At 46.1% G+C, this 15,697-nt stretch overlaps 2 protein-coding genes, 1 long non-coding RNA gene and 1 pseudogene across 3 annotated transcripts; 1 reads left to right on the top strand and 3 right to left on the bottom strand.

Annotated features, from left to right (window-relative positions):
• Nucleotides 1–2,262: 2,262 nt before the first annotated feature.
• LOC136549112 (uncharacterized) lies at nucleotides 2,263–2,923 on the top strand. The gene is made up of 2 exons (XR_010781851.1): nucleotides 2,263–2,402; nucleotides 2,488–2,923. It is a non-coding gene; the product is annotated as an uncharacterized lncRNA (long non-coding RNA).
• On the bottom strand, nucleotides 2,396–2,994 carry LOC136549104 (uncharacterized; annotated as a pseudogene).
• Nucleotides 2,995–6,065: 3,071 nt separating this feature from the next.
• On the bottom strand, nucleotides 6,066–8,113 carry LOC136549094 (uncharacterized). The gene has a single exon (XM_066540396.1). It carries the CDS (start codon nucleotides 7,380–7,382, stop codon nucleotides 6,345–6,347), a length of 1,038 nt encoding a protein of 345 aa, XP_066396493.1. The 5' UTR covers nucleotides 7,383–8,113; the 3' UTR covers nucleotides 6,066–6,344.
• Nucleotides 8,114–10,825: 2,712 nt separating this feature from the next.
• Nucleotides 10,826–14,990, bottom strand: LOC136549084 (probable receptor-like serine/threonine-protein kinase At4g34500). Its single transcript, XM_066540387.1, has 5 exons — nucleotides 13,882–14,990; nucleotides 12,268–12,372; nucleotides 12,025–12,147; nucleotides 11,378–11,888; nucleotides 10,826–11,233 (listed from the first exon to the last, which is right to left on the bottom strand). The coding sequence occupies exons 1-5, from the start codon at nucleotides 14,490–14,492 to the stop codon at nucleotides 11,123–11,125; spliced, it is 1,461 nt and encodes a 486-aa protein (XP_066396484.1). The 5' UTR covers nucleotides 14,493–14,990; the 3' UTR covers nucleotides 10,826–11,122.
• Between the last annotated feature and the right edge of the window lie 707 nt (nucleotides 14,991–15,697).

The following is a 15,697-nucleotide window of genomic DNA, read 5'->3' as shown; positions in this document are numbered from 1 at the left end:
GCGTTCACCAGGCCCGCAAGGACGAGAGCACAGGATCCTCCTCCAATGGGAATGTTTAGATTAGGTGTTTGCACCACCTTAGTTGGCACCTTCGATTTTCTCTTGCGTGGCCCCTGTCGCTGGTCTTCATCCATTGCCTGGAAGGCTAAGGTTTTGCTGACAGTGGGTTTAGCACCCGGTGCTTCATACCCATCATCTCTAGCATTCTACTTTATCGGGGACTAGATCTCAAGTTCCTCTGAATCCCCAACGTGGCTTTCAGAGTGGCACGAGCCATCAGCAGACCTTGATCCGCACCCCCCCGATCTGTCCCATTGACTGGGCTGCTTAAAGCATGATGAGGAGCCACTGCCAAAAGATTTAGCAGTAGCGGCAGTAAAGGACTGTAGTCGCTTTTTCTTTTCCTCCGGAGCACGCAGGTTAACATCGTATGGAAGTTTTCCCTCTTCTCCTCGAGCAGCCGGCGTCAGACACTCCACATCCGAGTGCCCCATCAAGCCACAGTGAAACCATATATAGGGGAGTCTCTCGTACTGAACTTGGAACCATTTAGGTTCTTCGTTCTTGTTGACTCGAAGCAAAATTCCCCACCTCACCGGTTTATCGATTTGAATCGCGACACGAGCACAAAAGAACGTGCCGCTGGCTTTCCCATCTCCATCCACATCCATCTGGATCACCCTTCTGATCAGATCCATCGCTCTAGAGCCTCTTGAGCGGTTCATCCAACCAAGAGGGAGGTTCAGGATGCGAGCCTAGAGCTCTACCCGATCAAACTTGACGTCTGTCGCGGTAAGCTTCTCATCGTACTCCTACAGCAGGACCGAGTATTTTCCCACCATCCATGGTGAACCGGCGAGAACCCTCTCCATATCGCGAGGGCTGCCAAACTCCACCACGAATAGATTATCTTCTTTATCACCGATCGCCCTAATCTTGAGGCCTATCGGGTTAGCCCACGCCCGCTTCATCGCCGATCTCACAGTACTCACATGCACCGGCACCGAGGACAGTACTTTACCGAACAAGGCGTACTCCACCGTCACCATTGCATCTGCATCATCTTCATCGTCACTGAATTCCAGGACGGCAACCTCCGCCTCCGTCAGTTTGAGCTTCTGGAGGAGATCCGATACGTTAGGGTTTGGGGGAACCCCTCCCCCACCGGAGCCACCACTCCCGCCCATCGCCATGCGTGATGGGCAGGGAGGCACAAACAGCAAGGTAGCCTGCGTGTACAAGACGCCGCAGCCACAGATCAACCCCAACCTAGAGTCCCTAAGCGGCAAACCCTAGTGGTATGTTGCGACGACGGCGCCTAGATCGGCTAACCGACGTATTTTGCGTTGGCCGATTCCACACTGCAATGGTGGTGTCGGGGCGTGGACGCCGAGGCCACACGACCGGCGGCGTTGTCTGATCGAGGGCACCGGCGGTGGTGGCCTAGATCGAGGTCGGGATCGTAATCGCTCGTGGAATCGCCTCAATCGCCGCTCTGTGAATTACGGACACCGTAACCGCGGAAAAACCCCAGCTCTAACGGCAATCCATGATACCCATGGAGTGCCGCAAACAGGGAATGTCACTGCACAGCTCGGCCACGGGCCACGGCCATAGCCCACGGGCAAAGCGATGGGCTCTTAATGGAGCAACGGCTCGTAACTGGGAGCCCAAATGGCACAAGCCTGAAGTTGCACTGGCAGGCTGGCAGCAAGGAGCAAGCCCAGCAACGCTGCTAAAAAAAGGGGCACGACAGCAATCACTACGAACCAACCAATGAGGATCGTCGACCACGGTGGCCACAAGCGAATCACCTCTATTTCCGTCCGCAACAGATCCTGCAAAAACAATGACGCATGCAGTGACGCTAATTCTCCGCAAGTTGCGGCCAGCCCACGCAATTGACGTGGCACCACCAATCATCTTCGGACACGCGCTCCGCATCCTGACCGTCCGACTCGAACCGCCTCACCGCCACCGTCGGATTCCGCTAACCGGACAATAAATACATTGGATTCCTCTGCTAATCCTCATGCACCCGCCAACCCTAGCCTTGTTTGCCTACCCTTCCCGGTCTCTCTTGCCTTGGTCTAGAAGAAAAGTCGCCGCGTTCCCCTCGCCTGATGAAATCCTCTTCTGGTCTTGATCTGAGCCTGAACTTCTTTCCTTTCTTTATGCCTACCCGTGTCGTGTTGTTTTCGGATCGGATGCTTTGGTCCGATCGAGATCTCGCTCTGTTATTTGTTTGTTGGAAACGCGTTGTTTTGTTTTTGTGATGATGTGCAGGTTCAGATCTGGTTGGTTCGATTGATGAGTTGACGGCTTGAAGCGAGACGAGGCTGCATGGCTTTCGTGCTCAGAGGCTTCTGATCTGCGTGTTTGGCGCGTTGGATCTGGTGTTGGTTAGTCGTTTACCGAGGAAACTGGGTGCTTCAATTTGTTGCTATTGGTGCCTGATCCGTAGAATTGCTGTCTGCCGGCTTTCAGAGCTGGGTCGTTCCGGCAAGATCTGGATCTCGATGTTGTTGGCGGACTGGGACGACCGGAGCCGGAGGCGTCGAAGGGCTTCTGAAGCGTGGCTGGATTGCTGGATCTCTCTTCTGCACCGCGCCTCTCGATGATATCTCTTTGTATTGATAATTATTGGATGAAATTTCGATAATTATTAGATCTGAGAGATGTTGGTCGGAGCGATCCGTGCCCAACTGAAGGCAAGGTAAGGTAAACACATGTAACTACTGAGTTGCGTGTGTCGAGTAAAAAGAGGGGAAAAAAGATACTAGAGAGAAAAAACATGTGAAAAAATGAGATGTGACATCTTGAAGGCCTTTGCCATGATGGGTGCGCTTGCATGGCAGGCCACCATAATAAAGATGTTGGTTTCGTGTGCTGGGTGGGAGATCGCACAGGGAGTTGTTTTTCATCCCTGGGTTCTCCCCGCCCTTCGTGTCCCTGTGCCCTGCTTCATGTTGTTGGCCTCGTCTTACGCATCATCATCCAAATTGAATGGAGCTACAGCGCAACACCAAGGTACAACTGGATCTAAATTTTCAATTTACAGCTGCTATTTAGAAAGCATAGATTTATTTAAATCCATGTATGTACAGCCGCTCAAAGTTACTGAAATCATCATCAATCGTTCAAACATTACGCACACACCTGCAAACTTTACACGACTACACTCTTTTCATTCATCCGACGCTGCTCTCCCATAACACCATAAAAAGAATTTAACACAGCACTAACACATGCGGGACACGCGGGAGGTGTCAGCCTATGGACCATTGACGACGATAAACATTTAACTGCATAAATTTGGGGATAGCATCTGAAATATAGAGATCAAGTATAAATGAAATTAGTCATGAAGTATCCATTATCTGTTTAGGCAAACTCTGATGTCTGAAAATTTGGGCAATTCCAGTTTCTCACACGAAATTATGAAGTCGCGACCCAAACTGATAATTATTTGCTAGTTGATTTGTTGTCCTATGGCTGAATTATTCGCTAGTTGATTTGTCTAACGTCCTATGGCAAAATTATTCGCCATTTGATTTGTCAAATGTCCTATGGCTGCTCATGTGGACTCGTCTGCTACTATTAATCTTTCATTATCATTTATAAGAATGTGTCACACGGCATTATGAAAGATTGTTCTTTGTTTCTTGGTTATTTGTCAAGTTATACATTGTATCATAGATAAAGATCAGCTGTGTACCTATTTAATGTACTGGTGAATGCAAGATGCCTGGTTGCAGTCGTTTGATTGTAATTAGCTTGTATGATTTATTGTTGTCCGATAAAAGCCGCATGAAGACCTACTGCTGTGCCATATGAAGATCAGCTGCTCAATCATGGTGATGATGTATGTGAAGATCAACATCAACTGCAGTGCCTACATGGTGGTGACGGAGTATTCATATGATGTGTGAAGGTCAACTGCTCGGTATACATTTTTGGTATGAAATTGCTATGGTCATCCAAGCTTTCTTTCTTGGTCACTGGACAGGGAGAAATGCTCTGCTCAAGCACACTTAGATCCTAGTCTCACTAGGAGCTTACTGAACTTGCACGATATTAGTTCATTTCAGTACTCAATGGTTCTGATGCCTTCTATTGATCTCTCTTGAGCTGAAGCTAGGTTTAAGTATTGGTGAAAGCCATTTGATGATCTCTCGAGAGCTGAAACTAGCTTTGGTACAAGTGAAAGCCAATTTGATTGGTCAGAAGGTAGAATAGCCCCATGTAGCGGCACCAATGGGATCCTTTCTTGCTGAAGGGATTCGTTCTTTGCAACTATGATGTGACAAATCTTTGATGATATAGCCTGCTCGGAATTGATCGCCGCTGCTGCTGCAGCCACCACTCCTGCTGTTACTCATACCCTGAAGAAAACTAGCAGCGGCTGGTGGAGTAGCACAACACCGAGCAAAGGCAGAAGGGATGAGACTTGAATAAGAAATTATTCTGCTAAATAATATGATACAAATGGAAGATCTGTTGTTTTTTCTATTGTCCAGGACATGATGCTTTGCTCTAGTTTGAGCTTCTTGTCTTCTATATTCTAAAATAACTTTTTTGCTATATTTTTCTTTTTTTTTGTGTTCAATTCTTTGCACCGAAGTTTTTTTTCCCAATCTTCTATAGGTAGTTTTTTTAGCTGAAAAGTTCTCATCAGAAGTCTTTTTAATACTCGTTTCAAATTAAAAATTAAAAGATGTTTAATGAGTTATGAATTTTCAGATTTTGCTGTGCATTTAGTTAGACAAACACTATCTCTAGATAAAGGGATGTATCTAGAGAAATAAAAATGTCTTATTTGGATAGGCTGTAGATTGTAACATGATCATTCTCCGCGGTAAATGGCAATGGCTATGAGCAGGATTGTTTCTGGAGGATTGTCCGTGGTAAAAAAATTCTGGGACAATGATGAGACACAGAGAACTCCCGTCCGGAGTTCTCTCTGTCGAGTGGACAGATGAATCAGAGTTAGTCTCTTGCGATGGTTCTCTTTTCAGGGGGCCTATTGTTTCATTGTTCTTGTCGGATTGTTGGTTTCTGCGGAGGTTGGAGCCATTGTATGCAAATTTTTTTGGAGGCTTCACTACATGGAACAGAAACTTTGGTCGTTGTACGAAGGTATATATGATTATTAAACTCCATTTTTACTGTTTTCTCAGTTGTCTTTGTTGCAGTCTGGATATTAATGTTTGAAGCCATTTGTTATTCATACTGTCCATCAAGGCGCGTAGAAAATTGCTTGTAATTTAATTTCGTATTTGACAAAGCATAATTTCGTCTTATTTAAAAAAATAAAAATTAAAAAATGGTTGTAGATTTTGATCATCAGCGTTCAAATGTAACACGCTTTTAGTCCCGTCTGTCTCCTAATTGTGGATCTTGTCTCAACACTGGTGAGGTCCTCTGTGGACTGTTCATTACAGTCCTGGACGGAAGGTGGTTCGATTCCACCAAGATCCTGTAGTCCGTATTTTTGTGATCCACAACAGATTTTTAAATAAATGTATGCGAAAGAAATTTAGATTTAGATTCTAGGATAATTGTAATATATATTTGATATTATTGGGATTCTATTTGTATTCTAGTTTATTTGTATTCTAGTTTATAATAATCTACATCTAAGGTGATTCAAGTCAAGTAGGCTATAAGTTCAAAATTGCTATATTTCTGCTGCAGGTTATACACAATTATTCAGCCAATCCTGCTGATTTTAAAATTCTGTGATGCTATTATCTATGGAGTTCAGTAGCTGTTAGAATTTCTGCTTTCAGCTTTCAAAATTTGAAGCCAACGATGCCTCAAAAAAAATTGTTAGTGTTTCTATTATGTTTTCAGTACGTATGAAATTTCTATACGATTAGAGTGCTCTAATTTATGCGTTCTAAAGTATAGTCTCTTCCTCTTAATAACATAAGAGCATCTAGGTTTCGAAAACTCACTCCCAATCTTGTTTTTTTATGCAAGATAAAAAAAAGCTGCTCTCTAACAACTCCGTCTCCACTTCAAGCTGCTCTCTAACAGTGGCGGATCCAAAAACGGGCTCCGCCCTAGGCTAACTAATATAAGGGCTTAAAATTTTACTAGCTATACACTATTAGATATAACATATTTTCCAAAGAACACAAATAATTATATAATTCCCTAGATTCTAAGTGTTCAACCAATATACTCAAACAATAAGTAGAACATTGAAGGTAGAAAAGTACCAGATTAAGAGTCTCCCAGGACAAAAAAAAGAACCATACATGATACATGTCTTCAAGAATTAACACCACTTCCACTTGTTCCGACATTCTCAATTCTACAAAAAAAAAATCAACATCTCAACCCTTTATAAAGCAAGATAACATTATGTATTGAAATAGACTAATACAAGTAAACGACACGCACCTTGAGCCCTTGTCTGGCAAATTCATCTTACGGTTTCTTAAGCCTTGAAAGCGCTTTAGAATTTTTTCATCTTCAATCGACGCAAACAAATCCCGCTCAATATAGCACATCATGCTACTATTCAGCCAATAATCATTTATTTTATTTCTTCGTTCGGTCTTGATAATATTCATAGCAGAGAAGGCTCTTTCAACTGTTGCTGTTGCCACCGGCAAAATCAATGCAAGTTCAATGAGACGATACACCAAAGAAAAAGCTGTATCTCTTTCACTCTGAACCATCTTCTCAGTAAGGTTACCATGATCAGTACAAGTGTTAAAATCATCATCATTTCTGACTTCATCAATGAATATACGAAGGTCACCCGCAAGCTTTATGCAGTCATAATCACAGGAGTCATCTTTATAAATCTTAGCAAGCTCAACTAACTTTTGTACCTCAAAGTTGGCAAAAGAATCCCTCGGATCAAGACAAGCAACACATCTCAAAAGTTGAGTTGATCTTTCTGGAAATCGATTATTTAATTCATAATAAACTTGATCAATCACAACATTGAAAATTCCATGATGAAAATGATGGCAGTAACTCACTAATTTAGCACCACGACATCTCGAACGACCTCTAACTGGTATTATATCCTCCATATTAGGAATTTCTATGTTGTTGAGGAGGCAAAACTCCTTTACCTCTTCAAAAAGAGCATCCCAACCATTTTTCCTCATTTCATTCATATTTCTCATCACAGAGCCAATTAATCCTATTGCACGGACAATGTTTTGATTCTTTTTTTGCAAACATTGTGACAGGTCTTGAGTCATCCCCAATACTCTGATCATAAGATGTAATATGAACACAAATTCAAATGACTTCATTCTTTGAATCAATCCAGAGGCTGTGGTTTTCTTTTCCACATCAGTTCCATCTTCACTAATATTCTCCAACACCTCCAGTACAGAAGACCACATGATCATAAGACGTGCCAATGTTTTGTGATGTGTACCCCACCGTGTATCACCAGGCCTAGCAAGACTTGTCTCCTCTGCACAAGCCCTAGCCAAATCTTTCTAAACCATTGGACTACTCATTTGATTATTCCCCAAAGCATTTTCACCGGTCACAAGTGCAGCCTTAGGATCCTTCTTTCTGTACCATTCAAGCATCTCCATAAAGTTCCTTTATTTTTTTGATTTTTAGACTCATCATGTCCACGAAAGGCTAGAGCTTGCAAAAGGAGAAATCTAGCAATGCCTAACATGATAGTTAAACGAGCTTTATATACCTCCTCTTCTACTGCACTTGTAACAGTCCACACATGTTCAACACTTTGCCTCTGATTTTTGAAATCAAGTGCACGCTTTCTTGCAATACTATGAAAGCCATCAATTGATTGAGCATGCTCCTTGAAACAATCCTTTGCATTCTTCCAATTTCTAAACCCAACTTTGGTGAATGTATCATTACTATAAAACCTAACTTGTTGTGGCTTAAAGAGATAGCAATAAAAGCAATAAGCTGCATTCTTGGCTATACTGTACTCTAACCAATCAAATTGATCAAACCATGATCCAACAAATCCTCTTGCTTGGCCTTTACCATCTTTTTTTGTTTTTGGAAACTTATGACCAGCTGGCCTATATGGACCTATTTGTAGATATGCTCTCCTTGCCTCATCCCTAATGTCATGACGAAAATTATCAATTGGTTTCCTGATCAACAACTATATCTCTCATATCAAGTTCAATCCGTGGTCTTTTTTGCTCAACCCGGCTCTCTACACTTTCGGCACTACTCTTTTTAGCATAGTATTTCTCCATTATAACTTTCTAAGTTATGATTATGAAATGTTGCAATTGCAAACTAAGACTCAAATACTTCCTGCTCACATCAATGAAATGAAATATTCATTACTCATTAGTCATTACTTTGCATAGAAATAGTCTAGCAGTAATGCCGTCATGGAGCAATTAAAAAAAATGGCATACGACGCCATACCAGGGGAGGGGGCATCAGCACTTCAGCAGCCTGGGCAGGCGGCCTGCAGCGGTTGCAGGGCAGGGGGCCAGGCGGCCTGCAGCCGGCAACCGACGTGGCCTGGGGGCGCCGCCGCGACGCTGGTCGCGCACGGCCGGCGGGGTGAGTCCCTGCCTGGCTGCCTCCCTGGGCGGTTGGCGCCTGGCGGAGCGCGGCCTGCCGGCGGGGGGGGGGGGGGGGCGCCGACGAGGGGCCGCGGGTGGCTACGCCGGTGCGCAACCGGCGCGGGGCAGGACTGGCGCGCTACGGGGAGATGTGACGGGCGACTAGGAGACCGGAGACGCGACCTGGGCAACTTGCGGACGGAAGGCGGGCAGGCGGCGACTCGGGTCTCGGGAGGTGGGCGGACCGTGGACGAGTCACGGACTCACGGGAGCCGCAGCTAGGGCGACGGCCGTTGCTTTCTTGCTGGGCTAAGTTCTTCTCGGGGTGGGCTAATGGGCCTAAAAGGGTTTTTATGCTATTTTTATTAAGGATATTTTCATTGCGCATGGGCCTCGCCCCGGGCTGCAGCCCGGGGCCCAGATCCGCCTCTGCTCTCTAACAACTCCCGTCTCGACTTCTAATCTTTTTTGTAATGCACAAAAATATACACGCGTGGAAATATTACACAGGTGTATGCATCAGACAATATGGAACACGTGAAAATATTACACGTGTATGCATCAGACAATATGGATTTTTTTGCAATGCACAAAAATATACACGCGTGAAAATATTACACAGGTGTATGCATCAGACAATATGGAACGCGTGAAAATATTACACACGTGTATGCATAAATTGGTCCTTCCAATTTAGAGGAGGAAGGACGTGGTGGTGTTTATTTTCGCATGTGTATCCATCAGTCAATCTGATAAGGTCTTTTCACATAAGTATAAGAAGTACTCAGTAGAACAATATTAAGATTGTGGGAAAAATAAAAAATAGGACAATATTTTCAATGTAAATGTACCAGAGATATTTGTCGGGGAATCCAACAAATATACTTCCAACTTTGTTAGTCATTTGAAAAACTCATAGATTTACCAATTATTTGTTAGAAACTATTAGAAATGCTCTAACAGGGAGACTCGTAATAGCAAAAGAAAGAAGTCCAGATTACCCAAATGATAACATAACGATTGGCATGAGATTCCTATAATAGGAAAAGGAAGAAAAGGAAGAAGTTTAGATTACCCGCCCCGACATAACAAATCGCCATGAGATTCCTAAGGGCTCGTTCGGTTCAACTGAATCCGGGCCAGGAACCATTCATGTTGACTGAAGTTTATTCAAATTACATAATGAATCTGGCCTGGATTATTTCTCGGCAGTCATTCCCCTTCAAACGAACATGGCCTAATAGGAAACGGAAGACAAGGAATACCCGCCCCGACTTTGAGGAGCCTAAAAATTCAAATCATGTTTGGACCTTCCGGTTGGATCTTGGTGCAACAAAAATCTAGTCTAGCCATTAAGTGATTTTGGTAATTGATGATAATATAATTAATTGAACTAATATTATTTACTAATATACAAAGTTTTAGTCATATTAATGCAAGGATGGACTTGGACAAGGCTACGCTGATCAGCAACCAAAGGAAAAAAAAAAGGTCAACGTGCTGCTTTGAAAGACTAGAAGACAAACGAGACAAAGGAATCATGTGTGAAAGAAGAAAGATTTAAAGAAATGGAGCTCAGGCAGCATCGGAGCTTAGAAGGTTGTCCAACAATGGGCTGAAGAGAAAGATGACATCTTACTTCCAATAGTCTAACCAAAATCACAGCAACCCAAACTTTTTAGTCATCAGTTGATTCATTGCCAAAAAATTAGCACATCAATGTTGATGGCCAAAGCTTGGACAAGTCTCTAGAAACTCCTTATAGGGTAAGAAACTCTTTTCCCGTTAGCGAAACAATACTTAGCAAAACCACAGTGCACATTTAGATAGACACTTGTGTAGCTTTTGGTAAATAGGTTTTTAAGCTGTCTAATTCAACCCCGATCTTGAACTTCACGGTCCCTGTACCTCACCACTATTCTATCTGCATTCTATTTCGCTAGACAATAAGGAGCTAGCCCCTCCATTCTTAAGATATTTTAGTTTTTATAAATATATTATTTTTACTACGTATCTACCTGTAGTGCATATTTAAGTGCATAGTATTACTACCAAAGCTGGCCTAAACCAAACAAATACACCTTCCGTCTTCCCTTTCGCCCCTAAATCAAATCACTGTTGTTCGATCTCTTCACTGGGATCTCCCGTCGTCGCGGACGCACTTCGAGCATGTGGCTAAGGGGACGGGCCCGTCGTCGAAGAAAGCTTCGCGGGGTGCCCACATCTGGAAGCCTAGTAATGGCCCTGTTCGCTTCTCTCATAATCCGTATTTTTCAGTTTTTTTTTCAGGCAGAACAATATTTTACTATCACAACAAATCAGTCGGAACAATGTTTTGTCTTGTTTTTTCAACGAAGCGAATGGGACAATAATGAACAACAAAAAAAAGATCTATATGGCTGTGCCAAATCATACATTACGGTAAAAAACATCAAACCAAACGAGCAGCATAGCAAATTAGAAAGCTCATCCCGCCGTGAATCGACAACAAAAATTTACAAAAAGTCAGTCCAGCCCCAGCTCCTCGCACGCCGCGCCCGGTGCGTTCGTGCAGGGTTGCTTGCAGCTTGGATCCTTCATCTCCACATCGACTTGTCCGAGTCGTCGGTGGCACCGACGTTCTCCGACAGAAGTGACGGCCGCGAGCCCGTCGACGTCCGGTGAGACGCCCGCGGCGAGCGGTGCTCCTGCATCACGCAAAAGCAAAACCAAAGACGGGCGGGCGTGTGTCAGTCAATACCACCAATGCCATGCGCAAGCACTACTGCCGGTTACTACTGCTAGCCAGCGACACCGGTGAGAGAACACAAGAAAACAAAGCAAAACGATACCATGCGAAAGGGGAACTCGTCGCCCTCGAGCATGTGCACGATCTGCCCCATCTTGGGCCGCTTGTGCGCGTCGGCGTCGATGCAGCGGAGCCAGACCAGGAGCACCCGGTTGAGCACCCGCGGCGGCGGCGGCGCGGCGATGCGCGGGTCCACCAGGTCCTCCACGCGCCGGCTGCCCACCATGCCCCTGAACCACTCCACCAGGTTCACCTCGCCGGCGGGCCGGTTGTAGTCCACGGGGCTGCGCCCGGAGATGAGCTCCATCAGCAGCACGCCGAAGCTGTAGATGTCGCTGCTCTCGTTCAGCATGCCCGTCGACGCGTACTCGGGGGCCACGTACCCGAACGTGCCCATCACCCGGGTCGTCACGTAGCTGGACCCGGACCCCAGCACCTTGGCCATGCCGAAGTCCGACACCTTGGGGTTCCATTTCTTGTCCAGCAGGATGTTGCTCGACTTGATGTCGCGGTGCACCACCTTCGGTTCCAGGCCTTCGTGCAAGTAGGCTATGCTGCATACATTCGATTCAATGGTACATGACATGAGCAACATTACCAGTCGATTTATTTCCGTACGCACACAGGTTAATAACAATCGAAGATTATGAGGTACACTGTCACTAAACTGTCAGCAGAACATGAACATACCCTTTGGCCGTTCCGACAGCGATCTTCATCCGTATTTCCCAGGTCAATGGGCTGACCGGCCCGACGTCGCCGTGCAGCCACTGCTCCAAGTTGCCGTTTTCGACGAACTCGTAAAGGAGCATCCTGTGAACGCAAATTTATGGCGTTGCCAGTGATAGTGAGTATCAATCAGACTATCAGCAAGCATTTGTCAGTCCAGTGGCCGACAGTTATTCAGGTGAATTCACAAGTGTGGGTGCTCACCGTTTAGGGCCTTCCGCGCAGTACCCGATGAGACCGACAAGGTGCTTGTGCCGCACTTTGCCGATGGCTTCAACCTCCACCTTGAATTCCTTCTCCGCCTGACCCCTAAAACAAGTTATGATCTCAATCAACATGCCGATTAGTGAAGCGATCGTCATCAGAACATAAACTTCTAACCGCTGTCCATTTTATCTCTCGAGCTTTACCCTAAATGCCCAGCATGGTATGGTTGAGGTAAGAAACAACAATAACTGTTGCTTCTGTGACAATCTATCAGGAACCCACGTGCATGCATTTGATTCCCTTGAAAGCTAACACAGCTTCAAAGTTCATGGCACTGCATATTTTAGTTGGATAGATATATATGCCTACGAAGCTGAAAAGGAAAAGTTTGGTCGTCGCTTTGCCTTTCCCCTGCTTTATCTTTTCTTGAAAGAAAGGATTTTAATCCGTGGCCCATATGACTACCGACGAAGCTCAACCAACAAGTACGTAGATGGACATATACGGGCCATCACACAAAAGCACAAAAAGACCCACCTACTCATATCACAATCATACGTAGCCTTGAAAAACAAAATATATGTTTTTTTTTTGTAAATCATTGACTATAGTATATGGACATTGTGGGCATGCATACAGCATATACTACATTATATCCATGGATTCACAGGATCATCGAGATCAATAATGTCACAATCGTGCCACACACCATAGCAGGTGTGGACACGCCTGCTATGGCTATGATTTTCTATCCAGCCGAATTGTGTTCTTCGGTGACTTGTGAAGATTATTGTGAACCCCACTACTAACTTTAAAGTTCAATAGAGATACCAATGATCAAACCTTTTTTTTTTGTTTTTTGTCTTTTTGGCGGCAAAGACCAAAAGAACTCTCCAGTTATTAACCCTTTTCTCCTTGTTTGTGGAGCACTAAAAATTCAAAGAGTGCACTTCGAATCAGGGAAAAAAATGCTGCTATCACGAATGGTTAGTTGCTGAGCAGTCAATTGATTTAATGCAATTCACCTGTCTAGAACTGAAAACTCACATTGGTAACAAAAGTCAGAAGTATTGCTTTTAAGCTAATAAAAACATGTTTTACAAGCTTTTGTATATGACCATGATAGTAAAAGATTATCTTGAAGCCACATCAACAGCAAAGCTACAACCACCCCTGGGGTAATGTGACCAGTGACCAAGAAACGCATTCAGTCTAGGAAAGCATCAAACATGTACTGGGCCTTGTCCAAATCTTAGCGGCCTGCTCGGTTGGCTGATTCGTATAGTTGGCTGGCAGGTTTGTGTGAGAGAAAAATACTATTCAGACTAAAAATTTACGATCGTTTACGAGTAGCACTACGAACCCGTACTGTACCCATTCAGGCATTTACACCAGAAAGACAAGAACGAGGGAACATAATTGTACTGTGTACTAGGGCGGTTTTACACACGTCGATTCAGTAATTAGTAGATGCTCAAGTAATTAGCATTTTTTTATTCTGAAAGCGTACGACTGAGTGAGTTCGATGCCCTTTACGATGATCTTCTGGGATAGAAAAGAAAGATACCAGCAGTACAAAGGAAAAGGGACAGTGAGGAACAGAACACTCACTTGTGATCAAACAGGTCCTTGACCGCGACCACCTCGCCGCCGGCAAGGATGCCGCGGTACACCGTGCCGTAGCCTCCCTCCCCGACCACGTTCTCCGGGCAGAACCCGCCCGTGGCGACCTCCAGCTCCGTGAGGTCGTACCACCTCCCCCACCCCATCTCCATCTCCACCCCCGCCGCGGCCCCGCAGCCGCCGACGGCCCTGACCGCCACCGCCTCCGCCTTCCTCTTCACCGGCGACTCGAGCGAGCTCGCGGCCGCGGAGGAGATGGCCACGCCAGAGGAGGTGGCGGTGGCGGTGGCGGCCCCCGCCCCGGCGGCGCCCTGGTCCGCCCCGACCTTCTCCTTGCGCGCGGACGACGACGCCGCGCGGGAGGAGCCGAAGGCGGAGGACGGCGCGTGCTCGACGCGCGACAGGGAGGGCGGCCTGGCGCCCCGCCTGCGCGCGAAGAAGACGGCGGCGGCCACCGCGGAGAGGACGAGCAGAGCGACGAGTGCGGCGGCGGCCGCCACCGCGACGGGAACCGGCATGCCGAGGAGGGAAGAGGTCTTGGAGCTGGAGCCGCCGCCGTCGGCCTGGGCTGCGCCGACGCCGGAGTCGGCGGCGTCCATTGGCGGTTGGGAGCTCGGGGGCGGTGGGGCCGTCCCCGCCGGCTCCGACCCGTTAGGCGCAGCAGAGCGGGAGCAGAGGTGGTGGTGGCGAGGGAGTGGAGGGAGGCGGAGGCGGAGGCGGAGCGTGTCGCGGGCGGCAGCCGCTCTGTTTTATGGCGCTGTTGGAGTTTTTCGTCGTTGTGAACGTTGGCGGACTCGGTGTTCCGTGGGCCCGGCCCATCAATTTCATCTCAAGTCCTTTAAATCAGTTTTTTGCGCTGTTTTGGCCTAAAGAATGCAGGCATTTATAAGTTTATTATCATATATTATCCTAATTGGTACGAATGGACAGGGCAATTTCGCATATACGAGTCACCATTCGACAATAATTTAGCGCACTCGCATTCATGCAGGGCGCAGTGTGCTACTAATTTGCTAAGCGACGTCTAAACAGCAGCGCAACTACTCATACAAAACTGTTGTGTACACTGTACGACGGTGTAATGCATGCATGGCATGGGATACGCGTAATTGACATCTAAACAGAAAAGCACGGACGGATTTGATTTGTGACTTGTGAGGGCATGCAAATGATGGGATTATTTACATATTTACCATCATTATGACGTGAGTAGTATAAAAAGTATCATGTCAATAACTCATATATCAGTGATACGATATAAAATGCCCTCCGTAATAATAGTAAATATGTAAATGCCTCTAATTGCGGCATCGACCAGTGGTGGGCCAGGTGTACGGGTGGCGTACGGATTAGCTAGCCCTCGGGCCGTTCCACGGGAGGCGTGTAGTTTTGTTCCGGTGCGCGGCTATACGTGGGGCTAGCGCCTAGCGGTCGTTGGCCGGAAGCTGTCCCGTGAAGGCTCTGTAGCGCCCGTTGGCCTGTTTCTGGCGCGCTCGATCGATCGCCGGAGTCCGTTACGTTGCGTGCTCTTGCTGCTTCTGCGTAGCACCGCAGGCTGCTTACGAAGACTGCGTCCTGACGCAATGATGATGCCCGTCACGTGTGTACTTATACGTCTACAGTATACGACCGCTGGTAGCGTGTACTTCCGGTCTCCAGTGGTAAATTTGTAACATGGGGTCACTATCTATCTAGTCATTTGGACAGCTGAACTATACGCTCTGCCCTCCTTCACTCTGTTTGTTTGGCTTATGAGCAGTACTTTTTTCAGTCAACGAATGATATTTTTTTCTCACATCAAATT

Source organism: Miscanthus floridulus, chromosome 1 (assembly GCF_019320115.1).
Source record: "Miscanthus floridulus cultivar M001 chromosome 1, ASM1932011v1, whole genome shotgun sequence".
In the NCBI taxonomy this organism is placed as follows: Eukaryota; Viridiplantae; Streptophyta; class Magnoliopsida; order Poales; family Poaceae; genus Miscanthus; species Miscanthus floridulus.
This window is presented reverse-complemented; position numbering and strand designations above follow the sequence as displayed.